The sequence below is a fragment of the Melanerpes formicivorus genome, unplaced genomic scaffold, assembly GCF_026170545.1.
Source record: "Melanerpes formicivorus ecotype bairdi unplaced genomic scaffold, bMelFor1.0.p_v2 SCAF_187, whole genome shotgun sequence".
NCBI lineage: Eukaryota > Metazoa > Chordata > Aves > Piciformes > Picidae > Melanerpes > Melanerpes formicivorus.
Window position 1 is genome coordinate 242,453 of NW_027142539.1, and position 15,043 is coordinate 257,495.

The window sequence follows — 15,043 nt, forward strand, 5'->3', positions numbered from 1 at the left end:
GAGTTGGGTTTTCCTCCACAAAAGTGACCTGGTTAAGGATTTGTCTGTGGCTTAGGAGATGTGAATTGCCTCCCAGCCATCCTTGCACTCCAGGGTAACCAGGCTGGCTTCCCCAAGGGGCTGAGCAGTGAGTGGTCAGGCTGAGCTGGTGTCCCAGGCTGTCCTCTGTGGTGCTGGGCATTGCCTGCCTGCTGCCAGTGCCTCCAAACTGAAAACTCAGCTTGGGATGGGCAAGCAAACCTTCATTTACAGGTGGCTAAAGCCTGAGGGATGGAATTGTCTTCTCCCTCCTCCCTTGAAGCTCCTCTCTAGCACTCAGAGCTGGCTCTCTCTAGGGGAATGCCTTTTGGTCCATCTCCTGCTGGCTGCTGCACCTTCCTGCCCCCAGTCCCTAGCATCAGTTCCCTTCACAGCCTGGTTTGACTCAGTGGACAGCAGCATCCTTGCCTGATCTCAGGAAGTTTCATGCAGCTACTGTGACTGTAGTCAGTCATCACTGACTTCTGGGAGGGCTGCTGGAGGGGGAGAGAGGATCACCCAGGAGTTAGACCAGCACTGTGAAACCTAAAATGCAGATGGAGGGCAGGAGAAGGCTCAAGGCTCAGTTCTTTGTCTGCATCAGGTTAAACACAGCCAGAAACCTTGGAGCACTCCAGCAGGCAGTGGATGTTTTCCACCCTGGGGTTCTAAAGTCTGGAAAGACAGTGAGCCAGAAGAGGTGCTGCATGAAGAGCTGCAGGGGGGAGTTGTAGCTCAGTTTGCTTCCAGTAAAGAGGGGGGGGGGGGGGGGGGAAAACTCACCATAAGCCTCTGAAGCTGGAGGTGGCTTGGACCACTCCACTCTGTGCTGGGTTAGGAACTGGCTGGAGGGCTGAGCCCAGAGAGTGGTGGTGAAGGGTGCCACAGCCAGTCCTGGGAGTCCATGGGGGCTGGGGAGGGCTGAGGGCTGACTTCTGCCTTCACTTCTAGGTTCAGTAAAGCTCTGAACAGTTTGGTGCAGTTTGCTTCTTTCAGGCTGCCTTACTCCATCACCCATCTCCCACTCCTCCCCAGGGTGACACAAGCCTGGGGGAGGGCTTAGAATCACAGAATCATCAACCAGGTTGGAAAAGACCTCAGAGGTCCTCAAGTCCAACCTGTTACCTAATACCTAACACCTCCTGACACCTGAACCATGGCTCCAAGTGCCACAGCCAGTCCTCTTCTGACCACCTCCAGGGACAGGGACTCTGGAGCCTTTCTGGGGGAGCTACATGCTGGGCTCTGAGCTTGAGTTGGGACTTGGGGCTTTGCTTTGGAGGCAACTTCATGCAGCCCAACATTGTTATTTCCTTTTTAATGCCTGTAAACTGTGGTTTTAGACTGCCCACTCCTGGCTGCCACTCTTCCCCCCCCTTACAGCTGCTTTCTTAAACACTTCTCATTGATTTTTCTCCTCCCCCCTTCTTTGTATTCAACCCCCAAGCCTGTTGTTTATTACAGGCTGGATGTTTTTACTCTGGTTGTACAGGACCCTGAGCACTGCATAAATAAACTTCTTATGAAAAGAGACTTTTACCACCTGAGGTTGTCACTTGTGTTCCATCCTTGCTGCCTGGCACACAGAGGGGGGGTTCTACAGACAGACAGACAGACAGGAGGGGCAGGAGCCTGGGCTGGGCTCTCCTGCCCTTCACATGTGTTGACTTCTCATTATCAGGTCTGAACCAGAGCTCTGCCCTCTGTGCTGCTCAGGGCCTGTGATTGCTGCTGGGAGAATGCTTCAGCAAAGTCATTTAGTGCACTGCTCTGAGGGCAGGCTGAGGGAGCTGGGGCTGGGAGAAGGGAAGGCTCCAGGGGGACCTTAAAGCTGCCTGAAGGGATCCTGCAGGAAGGCTGCAGAGGGACTTCATGAGGGTGGCTAGAGACAGGACAAGGGGGAATGGTTTGAAGCTGAGGGAGAGCAGAGTTAGAGTGGAGCTGAGGAAGAAGCTCTGCAGTATGAGGGTGGTGAGACTCTGGCACAGGCTGCCCAGGGAGGCTGTGGCTGCCTCCTGCCTGGGGGTGTTGAGGGCCAGGCTGGATGAGGCCTTGGGCAGCCAAGTCTGGTTGAGAGCTGTCCCTGCCCATGGCAGGAGGGTTGGGGTAGATGATCTCTGAGGTCCCTTCCAACCTGAGCCATGCTGGGATTCCTCTGTAGCTGCTCAGAGGAGTTGCCTGCGGAGTTTTGATGAACCAGAGCAGGTTTGCTTGGGGTTGGTTAGTTTTAATACTTTCCAAGTTGTAATCCTGGCCAAGGCATTTTCTCAAGGGTATTTTAGAGGCTGTAATTGGATACAAGCCCCTGACCTACCTGGTGGGATCTGAACTTCAACAAGCTAAATCCCATCTCCCTCTCCAGGCCAGGTTTGCTCTCACAGGGTGAGGGGAGAGAGAGATTTTGTTACATGACAGGGAAGTGTTAATGAAGAGCTTAATGGTTTCCTTTTGAAGAGGTAAGTAAGAGACAGACATCTCTGAGGGCTTCAGCCAGCAGCAGTTGTCCTCTTTGCTCCTCTCATTGACTTCTCTCTGGAAGGGTAGTTTCAGGTGAAGTAAGAGTTGCTGGAGGAGGTTGAAGAAGTGCTTCAGCTGGGATCAGATTCGAATGTGAAATGTGCTGTTCAAGAGAGGAAGGGATGGTCACTCACCTCCCCCTGCTCAAAGGGAGCCACCACAGTCAGAGAGCTGTCAGGGTTGGAAGGGACCTCAAGGCTCAGCCAGTTCCAAGCCTCCCTGCCATGGGCAGAGACACCTCACACCACAGCAGGTTGCTCACAGCCACATCCAGCCTGGCTGCAAACACCTCCAGGGATGAGGCTTCCACCACCTCCCTGGGCAGCCTGTGCCAGGCTCTCACCACCCTCATGGGGAACAACTTCTTCCTCACATCCAATCTGAATCTCCCCACTTCTAGTTTTGCTCCATCCCCCCAGTCCTATCTCTCCCTGACACCCACAAAAGTCCCTCCCCAGCTTTCTTTTACCCCTTTCAGATCCTGGAAGGCCACAATTAGGTCTCCTTGGAGCCTTCTCTTCTCCACACTGCACAACCCCAACTCCCTCAGTCTGTCCTCACAGCAGAGCAGCTCCAGCCCTCTGCTCATCCTCCTGGCCCTTCTCTGGGCACCTTCCAGCACCTCCAGATCCTTCCTGGCACAGAGGCTCCAGAACTGGCCCCAGAGCTCCAGCTGTGGTCTCAGCAGAGCATAGTAGAGGGGCAGAATCCCCTCCCTGGCCCTGCTGGCAGTGCTTGTCTTTATGCAGCCCAGGATGTGATTTGCTCTCTGGGCTGCAAGTGCTCCCTGCTGGCTCCTGTTGAGCTTCTCCTCCCCCAGCACCCCCAAGTCCTTTCCTTCAGGGCTGCTCTCCAGCCAGTCCCAGCCCTGCCTATATTGGTGCCTGGGATTGCCCTGACCCAGCTGCAGCTTGCATTTGGTCTTGTTGACCCTCATGGGGTTGTCATGGGCCCAGCTCTGCAGCCTGTCAAGGTCCTGGGACTGCAAGAAATTGGAAACTTTGCTTTGCAAAGCCCTTGTCAAGACCTGGAACATTCAATAAACACAAGAGCTGAGAGCTGCTTTGTGTAAGACATGAGTCAGAGAGCAGGCTCAGAGGCACCCTCTGAGCTAAGCCCTGTGCTTATCAGTGGGGCCTCACTGCTAATATTAACTTCTTAAATTAGAGGACTGTTTGTCATGGCAGAAGCACATGGGAGGGTCAAAGAGCAAGCCCAAGAAGCCTCCACACTCCTTCAAGCATCTCTTTTCCCAGTCTTTGTGGCAGGCAGCTCTACTAAAAGCTGCCAAAGCACTGTGGCCAGAGATGGAGAGAAAGGATTCTGCCCCTCTGCTCTGCTCTGCTCTGGGGAGACCTCACCTGCAGTGCTGCCTCCAGCTGTGGAGCCCTCAACACAAGGACATGGAGCTGCAGGAGCAGGTCCAGAGGAGGCCACAACAATGATCAGAGGGCTGAGAACCTCTGCTATGGGGACAGGCTGAAGGAGTTTGGGCTGTTGAGCCTGGAGAAGGGAAGGCTCCAGGGAGACCTCAGAGCTGCATTTCAATGTCTGAAGGGGAGCTAGAGGGAGGCTGGGGAGGGGCTGTTCAGAAGGGGCTGTGGGGGTAGGACAAGGGGCAGTAGTTTGGAACTGGAGCAGGGGAGGTTTAGGTTGGAGCTCAGGAGGAAGCTCTGCAGTGAGGGTGAAGAGACACTGGAACAGGTTGCCCAGGGAGGTGGCTGAGGCTCCATCCCTGGAGACATTCAAGGTCAGACTCGTTGCAGCCCTGGGCAGCCTGCTCTAGCTGGAGGTGTCCCTGCTGCCTGCAGGAGGGTTGGAGACAATGCCCTTTGAGGCTCCCTTCCAACCCAGTGCAATCTGTGACTCTGGGAGTGCTGAGGAGATGCAAACCACAGACCCAAAAACCAACCCCAGCCCTAAGAGCAATTCTGTGTTAGAAATGGAAAGCAGAAGTTACCTGAGGAAATCTGGAGCTCTCACTATCATGTGCTGGAAGTCTTCCAAGGACAGCTTGCCATCATTGTCTGCATCAGCTTCATAGATCACCTTCTCACAGACCAGGTTGACTTCTTCTGGGGTAAGTTCATTCCTGGTTAACTTGTTGACAGTTTTCTCCAGATCTGCTTTGCAGATGTAATCATCGTTGTTAAAATCTGGGAGGGGAAAGCAAATGAAGGCAAAGTGACCCAAAGTCAGCACTGCCCAGGGGCTGACTGCCAAGACCCTGACAGGCTTGGTGCCCAGGTTGAGCAGAATTCCCCAAGCAGCAATCAGATGAACTGTGTTTGATTGGCTGAAACCTCAGCAGCCAAACAGCAAAGCTCCTCAGCAGCCACAGGGAGAGCAAGTGGAAACTGGAAGTGAAACTGTCGATGGCCGTGGTCTGGTGGCTAAACAGAGGCTGGCCAGCAGCCAGGTCTGTTACAGGAGAGATCTGGAGGTGCTGGAAGGTGTCCAGAGAAGGGCCACGAGGAGGAGCAGAGGGCTGGAGCTGCTCTGCTGTGAGGACAGACTGAGGGAGTTGAGGTTGTGCAGGCTGGAGAGGAGAAGGCTCCCAGGAGACCTCATTGTGGCCTTCCAGGATCTGAAGGGGGTAAAAGAAAGCTGGGGAGGGACTTCTGAGGGTGTCGGGGAGGGACTTCTGAGGGTGTCAGGGAGGGATAGGACTGGGGGGATGGAGCAAAACCAGAAGTGGGTAGATTGAGATTGGATGTTAGGAAGAAGTTGTTCCCCAGGAGGGTGGTGAGAGCCTGGCACAGGCTGCCCAGGGAGGTGGTGGAAGCCTCATCCCTGGAGGTGTTTGCAGCCAGGCTGGAGGTGGCTGTGAGCAACCTGCTGTGGTGTGAGGTGTCCCTGCCCAGGGCAGGGGGCTTGGAACTGGCTGATCCTTGAGGTCCCTTCCAACCCTGCCAATTCCATGATTCTAAATCCTTCTGGCTAAGCACTGCTCCTGAACCAAATGCAAGGAATAAGGTGAAGGTAAAGGCTGAGCTTTGGTGGGGATTCAGCTGTTTAACCTCCTTGCTGAATCATGTCCTTTAAATGGCAAAGGGAAAGGGGTTTTGTTTGCTGTGTCACCTGGCTTTAGCTGATGCTAAAGAACAGAACTGAAAAATTGCACTGTAAACCAAAATAGCAGCAACAACAAAACCTTTAATCCATGGAGAAAACTGCTGGAAGTGGGCTGGAAGTAAGCTGGAAGTGGGCTGGAAGTGGGCTTCCCTACCTCTGCATCCAAACCACCTGCAGGTTTACAGGCAGCCACATCCCTTGGGCTGCACTTTGCCAAGCAGCTCCTCAGCCAGAACAGTTTCCTGAATGTTTTATCAGCTCTTGCAAAGTGCAGCTTGCACAGTTTGCAGCCAGTCCTAATCCCAAACCCAAGGAGAGCCAAAGGGATAACAAGGAGCAGAAGCTTCCAAGGGGCCAGAAGAGTAATTTACCATAGAATCAATAAGGTTGGAAACGAGCTCAGAGATCATCAAGTCCAACCTATCACCCAGCACCTCCTGACTGACTAAACCATGGCTCCAAGTGCCACATCCAATCCCCTCTTGAACACCTCCAGGGATGGGGACTCCACCACCTCCCTGGGCAGCACATTCCAATGACCAACAACTCTCTCTGTGAAGAACTTTCTCCTCACCTCCAGCCTAAATTTCCCCTGGCACAGCTTGAGACTGTGTCCTCCTGTTCTGGTTCCCTGGGAGAAGAGACCAACCCCCAGCTGGCTACAACCTCAGTGGTAAGAAAGGTGCCTGACTAGAAGTGGTTAGGAATATTTTGCACCCCCCCAGGTGCAGCTGCAGGGCTCCCTCCCCTCTCCCTCCACGTTTCCCTCTTTTGGAGGCATGTCTCACCATAAATTTTGAAGGCATAATAAGCTTTCAGGTCTCTGGGAGCCATTTCACTCAGCACTGAGAACATGTCCAGGAAATCATCCAAGGTCATGTTGCCATCTCCCCGCGCCGAGAACACCTCCGCTATCCGCTGCCGGAAGGGATTGTCCTGGGGAGGGAGACAGCAGCAGGGGGAGGTCAGCCCCAGGGTTTCTTCAGGAGCATGGAGTCACAGAAATGCTTTAGATGGGAAGGGAACCTTTAAAGCTCAGCCAGCCCAACCCCGCTGCAGGCAGCAGGGACATCCCCAGCTAGAGCAGGCTGCTCACAGCCCCACACAACCTCCCCTGGGATGGTTCCAGGGATGGGGGCAGCTCCCACCTCCCTGGGTGACCTGGCACAGGCTCTCCCCACCCTCAGCACCAAACATTTCTCCCTTCTCTCTCCACTCTCAGTCTCCCTCTTTCAGTTTCAAACCATCCCCCCTTGCCCTGTCCCTGCTCAGAAGTCTGTCCCCAGCTTTCTGCTCCCCTCTCTAAGCACTGCAAGGCCACCAGAAGGTCTCCTTGGAGCCTTCTCTTCTCCAGGCTGCACAACCCCCAACTCTCCCAGCCTGGCCTCTCAGCAGAGGGCTTCCAGCCCTGCCAGCATTGCTGTGGCCTCCTCTGGCTCTCCTCCAGCAGGTTAATATCCTTCTGGTGCTGAGGGCTCGAATGGAAGCCACAACTGGAGCAAGACTATTTTTACTGCAGCCTCATTTTGCCAAACCCTCCACACTCTGCTGAGTCCTTGCCTGATGCTGTGTCAGAGGCAGGCACAGCTGCAGCCTCCTTTCACCTTTGTGCCACCTCAGGGAACCTCTCTGGAAGCTTCCAGAGAGGACCTTTTTGCCTTCCCACCGCCCAAATTTATTTGTCATTTCAGCCTCCCAGCAATTAGTAGGGGGTTAAATTATTAAAGTGGAGTGGGGTAGATGATGAAGCTGAAATGTGTCACTTGATTCTAGTCGTGTCCTTGGCTGGGTACCTTCAGCTCTGGCATGCTGCCAATGAGTTGATAGGGAAGTGTCACGTCTGGTTTATGGGTGTAGTCGAGCGGAACCAGCTGGGGGGCAAGGTCTCTGTACCTGTAGAACAGCCTGGGGCAGAGAAGGGAGGCTTAGGTCAGGCAATGAGTGAGTTAGACCCTGGGGGAGTCTCTGCTTGGCCTTTTCTCTATCCTTCTGCAGCTTTTTTCCCCCAGCCTTTACAGAATCACAGGATTAGAATCATAGAGCTGTCAGGGCTGGAAGGGACCTCCAGGATCCTCCAGGTCATCCCTGATCATTCCAGATCATCCCTGCCCATGGGCAAGAGACACCTCACACTACAGCAGGTTGCTCACAGCCACAGCCACCCTAACCCTTTACCTTCACATTATTCCTTGCATTTGGTTCAGGAGCAGTGCTTAGCCAGAAGGATTTGGAATCATGGAATTGGCAGGGTTGGAAGGGACCTCAAGGCTCAGCCAGTTCCAACCCCCCTGCCATGGGCAGGGACACCTCACACCACGTCAGGTTGTTCACAGCCACATCCAGCCTGGCTGCAAAAACATCCAGGGATGAGGATGAGGCTTCCACCACCTCCCTGGGCAGCCTGTGCCAGGCTCTCACCACCCTCCTGGGGAGCAACTTCTTCCTCACATCCAATCTCAATCTCCCCATTTCTAGTTTTGTTCCATCCCCCCCAGTCCTATCCCTCCCTGACACCCTCAAAAGACCCTCCCCAGCTTTCTTGTAGCCCCCTGCAGATCCTGGAAGGCCACAAGAAGGTCTCCCCAGAGCCTTCTCCTCTCCAAATGAACAGCCCCAACTCTCTCACTCTGTCTCCACATCCACAGCAGATCAGCTCCAGCCCTCTGCTCATCCTTGTGGCCCTTCTCTGGTCACCTTTCTAGCTTCACTCCATACAGGATCACAGGATTAGAATCATGGAATTGTTAGGGCTGGGAGGGACCTCAAGGCTCAGCCAGTCCCAACCCCCCTGCCATGGGCAAGGACACCTCACACTACAGCAGGCTGCTCACAGCCACATCCAGCCTGGCCTTCAAAACCTATATAAAATAGGTAGAAAGAGACAGAAATAGGATGAAATAGATCAAGATATAGAAAGAAATAGATATAGATATAGATATAGATATAAATATGTGTAAATGGATAGAAATGGATCTAAGTATAAATATAAATATATAGAGGTAGAAAAATATAGAGACAGAAAATAGACATAAAATAGATATAGATATAGATATAGATATAGATAGATTATATAGAGATAGAGATAGAGATGATATATAGATATAGATATAGATATAGATATAGATATAGATATAGATATAGATATAGATATAGATATAGATATAGATATAGATATAGATATAGATATAGACAGAGATAGAGAAAATATAACTCTAGAGAGACATAAATAGATATAAAATAGATACAAATAAAAAGACAAATATATGAAATTAAGAATATATATAAAAATAAATAGCTAAAGATAAAAATATAAATATATAAAAATAGATCTGAAATATCCATAAATAAATAAAACCAAATAATTAAAATCTATACTAAATAAATAAATATGAAATTGCAAATATAGACAAACATAGATGTGAAATAGATACAAATGAAAGAGATAAATATAGGCAAAAATAGATCTAAAATAAAAATATAAACGTGTTAAAAAATAACATATATAAAAATATAGACATAAATAGATGTAAAATAGATAGAAGTGGAAATATAGAGACAGAAAATAGCTGTAAATATAAATATAGAGAGACAAGAGACATAAATGGATGTAAAATAGAAACAGAAGTAGAAATATAGAGACATAAAATAGCTGTAAATATAAATATAGAGAGACAAGAGACAAAAATAGATATGAAATCGATATAAATAAAAATATAAATATAGATAAAATCGATCTAAAAGATAAATATAAATATATACAAATAAATAAATAGCATATCCAATAAATTAATAAACATTAAAATATCACTCCAGGCATAAATAGACACAAAATAGATACAAATAGAAATATAGGGGCATAAAATAGCTAGAAATATAACTATAGAGAGACATACATGGATACAAAGCAGAGACAAACAAAAAGATAGCTCTAGACATAAAGAGATGTCAAATAAAAATATGAATGTATAGAAATAAAGGCATAAACTCTGTGAAAATAAGTAAATATCAAACTTTGAATCTAGACATAGATATAAAATAGATGGAAATAGAAATGGAAATGGAAATAGAAGTAGAAATAGAAATAGAAATAAATAGAAATGGAAATGGAAATAGAAATAGAAATAGAAATAGAAATAGAAATAGAAATAGAAATAGAAAGAAATAGAAATAGAAATAGAAATAGAAATAGAAATAGAAATAGAAATAGAAATAGAAATAGAAATAGAAATAGAAATAGAAATAGAAATGGAAAGAAATAGAAATAGAAATAATAGAAGTAGAAATAGAAATAGAAATAAATAGAAATAGAAATAAATAGAAATAGAAATAAATAGAAATAATAGAAACAGAAATAGAAATAAATAGAAATAGAAATGGAAATGGAAATGGAAATGGAAATGGAAAGAAATAGAAATAGAAATGGAAACTGAAATAGAAATGGAAATAGAAATAGAAATAGAAATAGAAATAATAGAAAGAAATAGAAATAGAAATAGAAATAGAAATAGAAATAGAAATAGAAATAGAAATAGAAATAGAAATAATAGAAATAATAGAAAGATAGAAATAGAAATAGAAATAATAGAAATAGAAATAGAAATAGAAATAGAAATAGAAATAGAAATAGAAATAGAAATAGAAATAGAAATAGAAATAGAAAGAAATAGAAAGAAATAGAAAGAAATAGAAATAGAAATGGAAATAGAAATGGAAATAGAAATGGAAATAGAAATGGAAATAGAAATGGAAATAGAAATGGAAATAGAAATGGAAATATATAGAGAGATAAATAGACATAAAATAGACATAAATAAAATAGATATAAATACAAATACAGACATAGAGACATAAATAGACAGGAAATACAGATAAATATCTGGCCAAATAGATATAAAATACATATAGAGAACTAGAAATATATAAAGAGATATAAACCAACTGTAAACAGGTAGAGATATTTGCAAACTGGAGAGGATTGCAGCTAGAACTACAGAACCATCCCTTGCTCTCTGCCAAGCTGTGTAACCTCCAGCTCTCCACATTCCCTTCCAGCAGAGGCTGCTGCCTTCATCCCAGTGGCAGCGTCCCGGCTCGCCCCAGATCAGCTTCCCCGTTAAAATGCCCCAAAGTTTTGCTTCCAATTTCTGTCACTCCACTTGAAATGGATTTGATTTGTTTTTTCAGCAGCTTCCCCTCTCTGTAACTTCTCTTTCCAGCAGCCTCTCTGCTGAGGCACCCAAAGTGCGCCTGAGGCTCACCTCAGAATCTCTTTCCTCGTAAAGAACGTGCAGTCCTGGGGAAGAAGGGAAGATAACAACACTCAGTGAGCACTTGGAGCATGCATTGGGCCCGAACGTCTTCAGTGCAGTGACTCAGATGGAGCTCTGCTGGCACAGAGGTGGCCAAGCGGTAATCCTCTTTCCTTTTTTTCCCCCCTTTCATTTCCTTTCCTTTTTTCCCTTTCCTTTCTTTTTCTTTCCTTTCATTTCTTTCCTTTCCTTTTCCCCCCTTCCTTTCTTTCCTTTCCTTTTTCCCCCTTCCTTGTTTTCCTTTCCTTTTTTCCCCTTTCCTTTCCTTTCTTTCCTTTTCCCCCTTCCTTTCTTTCTTTGCGTTTTCCCCCCTTCCTTTCTTTCCTTTCTCCCCCTTCGTTTCTTTCCTTTCTCCCCCTTCCTTTCTTTCTTTTTCCCCCTTCCTTTCTTTCCTTTCTCCCCCTTCGTTTCTTTCCTTTCTCCCCCTTCCTTTCTTTCTTTTTCCCCCTTCCTTTCTTTCCTTTCCTTGCCTTTTCCCCCCTTCCTTTCTTTCCTTGCCTTTTCCCCCCTTCCTTTCTTTCCTTTCTTCCCCTTCCTTTCTTTCCTTTCTTCCCCTTCCTTTCTTTCCTTTCTCCCCCTTCCTTTCTTTCCTTTCTTCCCCTTCCTTTCTTTCCTTTCTCCCCCTTCCTTTCTTTCCTTTCTCCCCCTTCCTTTCTTTCCTTTCCTTTTAGCTCCTTTCCTTTCATTTTTTTCTCCTCTCCTTTATTTTTTTTTCCTTCCCCCCCCCTTTCCTCTCCTCTCCTCTCCTCTCCTCTCCTCTCCTCTCCTCTCCTCTCCTCTCCTTTCCTTTCCTTTCCTTTCCTTTCCTTTCCTTTCCTTTCCTTTCCTTTCCTTTCCTTTCCTTTCCTTTCCTTTCCTTTCCTTTCCTTTTTTTGGCACATAATTAGGAGCATTCCATAACTCTCCTAGCTGGGAGACTCCACCAACGTTACTAAAACCTTTGCTGCAATTCAGAACTCCTGCTCAGCAACGTTTAAAGAGGCTGCTTAAAACCAGCCCTCCACTGCTGCTCTCTCTCCTGCCCCAACAGCCATTTCCTTTCTTTCCTACCTGATATGCATCCAGCTGCTCTGGGGTGAAAATGGTTTGCTTGTTGCCCATTCCTGGCTCTGAGTGCTGCCTCTTTTCCCATTGTCCTTTACCCCTGCCCCCAAAGGCAGCTTTATACCTCTGGATATTCAGTTATTAAAAGCTTGCAACAATGAGCTGCAGGTATAGCAGAGGATCAAGTAACCACCTCCCCTATTCCCCAGGCTGCAAAGTATCATAATAGGAGCATTTCATCAAATCTTTAGTCTGGCTACTCAAGGCTCTTATCCAGCATCACTCACCTGTCTCCTGTGTGCACAACAAAGCCTCAGGTTACACCATTTAGCCAAACAGCTGATAGCTTCTGGTGGCTTTGAAGCAGCCAGGGAGACCTCACGGGGGATGCCTTCTCCTTCCTCCAGCTGCAGTCAATCAACAGGAAAGAGTTAACAGTGGATTTCTTCTTTATTTAAGAATTAAGAGCAGATGCTAGAAAGGTGTCCAGAGAAGGGCCACAAGGATGAGCAGAGAGCTGGAGCTCCTCTGCTGTGGACATGGAAACAGAGTGAGTGAGCTGGGGCTGTTCATTTGGAGAGGAGAAGGCTCTGGGGAGACCTTCTTGTGGCCTTCTAGGATCTGAAGGGGGCTACAAGAAAGCTGGGGAGGGACTTTTGAGGGTGTCAGGGAGGGATAGGACTGGGGGGAATGGAGCAAAACTAGAAGTGGGGAGATTGAGATTGGATGTTAGGAAGAAGTTGTTGCCCAGGAGGGTGGTGAGAGCCTGGCACAGGTTGCCCAGGGAGGTGGTGGAAGCCTCATCCCTGGATGTTTTTGCAGCCAGGCTGGATGTGGCTGTGAGCAACCTGACGTGGTGTGAGGTATCCCTGGCCATGGCAGGGGGGTTGGGACTGGCTGAGCCTTGAGCTCCCTTCCAACCCTGACAATTCTATGACTAACAGTGGTGGTAACTCCTTGCCCTTTCCTTCTCACTAGTGCCAGTAGTAGTTTGTCCTGGTGGCAGTATTGATAACGTTTGCTCAGCCTCTTTACTCTGCTAACACAAATTACTTTACACACATTATTCTATGACTCACACAGTTGTTAGTGTGCCATGATGCATATATGCAGAGACATTGAGAGAGTGTTTTTATAGTCTATGATTCACTGAATGGTTCAGGTTGGAAGTGACCTCAGAGATCATCTACTCCAACCTCCCCACCATGGGCAGGGACACCTCTCAACTGGCCTCCCCTGTTTGAAAAGGACAGGGAACTACTAGAAAGAGTCCAATGGAAGGCTATGAGGATGATGAAGGAAGTGCAGCATCCCTCTTCCAAGGAGAGGCTGAGAGCCCTGGGGCTGTGGAGCATAGGGAAGAGTAGCCCCAGAGGGGATCTGATCAATGCTCAGCAAGAGCTAAAGGTCGTGAGGATGGGACTGGGCTCTTTTCAGTGTGACCAGTAACAGGACAAGGGACAGAGGGTACAAACTAGCAGACAGGAGGTTTCACTTGAACCTGAGGAAAAACTTCTGTTCTTTGAGGGCGCTGGAGTCCTGCAGCAGGCTGCACAGAGAGGTTGTGGAATGTCCTTCTCTGTAGAGCTTCCAGCCCGCCCTGGCCATTGTGCTGCTGGGCAAGGTGCTGTGGGTGTCCTGCTTTAGCAGGGGGCTTGGACTGGATGAGCTCCAGAGGTCCCTTCCAGCCCGCACCGTGCTGGGGACTCCGTGATGTGAGCGGAGGGCAGCCAGGTGCCCGTTGCTGCGGTAACGCTGTGCCGCCAGAGGGCGCCACCAGAGCGGCAGTCACGGCGGCTGCTGCAGGTAACGCTGCGCCGCCAGAGGTCGCCACCACCAGAGCGGCGGCGGCCGCGGCGGCGGCAGAGCCATGGCGGACTACGAAGCGGTGCAGCGCGGACCGCTGCGGCTGAAGGGCAGCGGCGGGGCCATGGGGGCCGGCAAGCGGTGAGGAGAGGGAACCGGGGTCGGGGAGGGGGTGACACACACCGGGCAGGGCAGCCGGGACTGGGTCCTGACCGCCCTCTGCCCGCAGGAAGAAGAAAAAGGCGAAGGAGAAGGCTCAGATCCTGGAGCAGATCGTGAGCAGCAAGAAGCAGGAGGAGGAGAAGAAGCGCGGCCTGGACAAACGGACCCCGGCGCAAGTGGCCTACGAGAAGATGCAGGAGAAGCGGGTAGGGCTGCCCTGCCTGCCCCGCATCCCTTGTGCGGGCTCCGTGGAGCTCACGACAAAAACCCCAATCGACCCCTGAGCTGCGGCCCTCGAGGGGCTGCGGGTGCCGGCAGTAACCAAGCCCCTCTTGTGTTCTTCCTCCAGCAAATGGAAAGGATCCTGAAGAAAGCCTCTAAGACCCACAAGCAGAGAGTGGAGGTGAGCCCAGGAGACCCTTTCACGCTCGGGCTGCTGCCCAGCGCGCAGGCTCCTTGCGCTGGAGGAACCCTTCAGCCCTCGTGAAGCGCACAAGTGGGGGAGGCAGAGGGCGGTCTGGTGGTCGAGCAGCGGCGGTGTTGGCAGCAAATAAACGTTTCCCTCCTCCTTCTCTCCCCTAGGACTTCAACAGGCACTTGGATACTCTGACTGAGCATTACGACATTCCTAAAGTCAGCTGGACCAAGTGAAGGGACTGCTTGCCCGGGGCTGCGGATCAGGAGTTGTGTTTTGTGTGTCCTGGACGGGAGGGTTGCCATCCCGAGCTGTGTATTCTCCGTACTGAATGTTTAATAGATCCTCCGAGCGTTTACAGCTTCCTGCTGCTCTGTTTTTATTTCACTGCTTTCTTTGTCAAAACCAAAGAGGCGACAAAGCCTCCTCTTGGCTGGGGAGCTCTGATTTGCGGAGGGGGAGCTGAGTTTTTAGTGCTTCAAGTGAGATGAAGGCAAAAAAAAAACATCCAGCTGGAAAACATTCCTTTATCTGTTTGATACTAACTCCTCTCAGAGTCTCATCCAGCCTAAGCTTCAGGGACTGGACCGTTTCTTTCTATCCGGAGTTCTTTCGGGGGTGGAGGGTTTGCTGTTAACTTGTAACTGCGATGTAACTTATTAAAACGCTGCTTTCATCCTTTTTTATTGGGGGTGCT

General features: G+C 49.0%; 2 protein-coding genes across 3 annotated transcripts; one reads left to right on the forward strand and one right to left on the reverse strand.

Annotated features, from left to right (window-relative positions):
* Positions 1 to 2,154: 2,154 nt before the first annotated feature.
* CIB3 (calcium and integrin binding family member 3) lies at positions 2,155 to 12,106 on the reverse strand. 2 transcript variants are annotated; one of them, XM_068169494.1, is made up of 6 exons: positions 11,970 to 12,106; positions 10,869 to 10,903; positions 7,404 to 7,515; positions 6,399 to 6,546; positions 4,496 to 4,691; positions 2,155 to 2,638 (listed from the first exon to the last, which is right to left on the reverse strand). In XM_068169494.1, exons 1-6 carry the CDS (start codon positions 12,018 to 12,020, stop codon positions 2,617 to 2,619), a joined length of 564 nt encoding a protein of 187 aa, XP_068025595.1. In that variant the 5' UTR covers positions 12,021 to 12,106; the 3' UTR covers positions 2,155 to 2,616. The 2 variants fall into 2 exon arrangements, with proteins under 2 accessions (XP_068025595.1, XP_068025597.1); XM_068169496.1 differs by lacking the exons at positions 7,404 to 7,515; positions 10,869 to 10,903.
* Positions 12,107 to 13,801: 1,695 nt separating this feature from the next.
* Positions 13,802 to 15,032, forward strand: FAM32A (family with sequence similarity 32 member A). Its single transcript, XM_068169493.1, has 4 exons — positions 13,802 to 13,910; positions 13,999 to 14,137; positions 14,281 to 14,334; positions 14,514 to 15,032. The coding sequence occupies exons 1-4, from the start codon at positions 13,834 to 13,836 to the stop codon at positions 14,580 to 14,582; spliced, it is 339 nt and encodes a 112-aa protein (XP_068025594.1). The 5' UTR covers positions 13,802 to 13,833; the 3' UTR covers positions 14,583 to 15,032.
* The last annotated feature ends 11 nt before the right edge of the window (positions 15,033 to 15,043 follow it).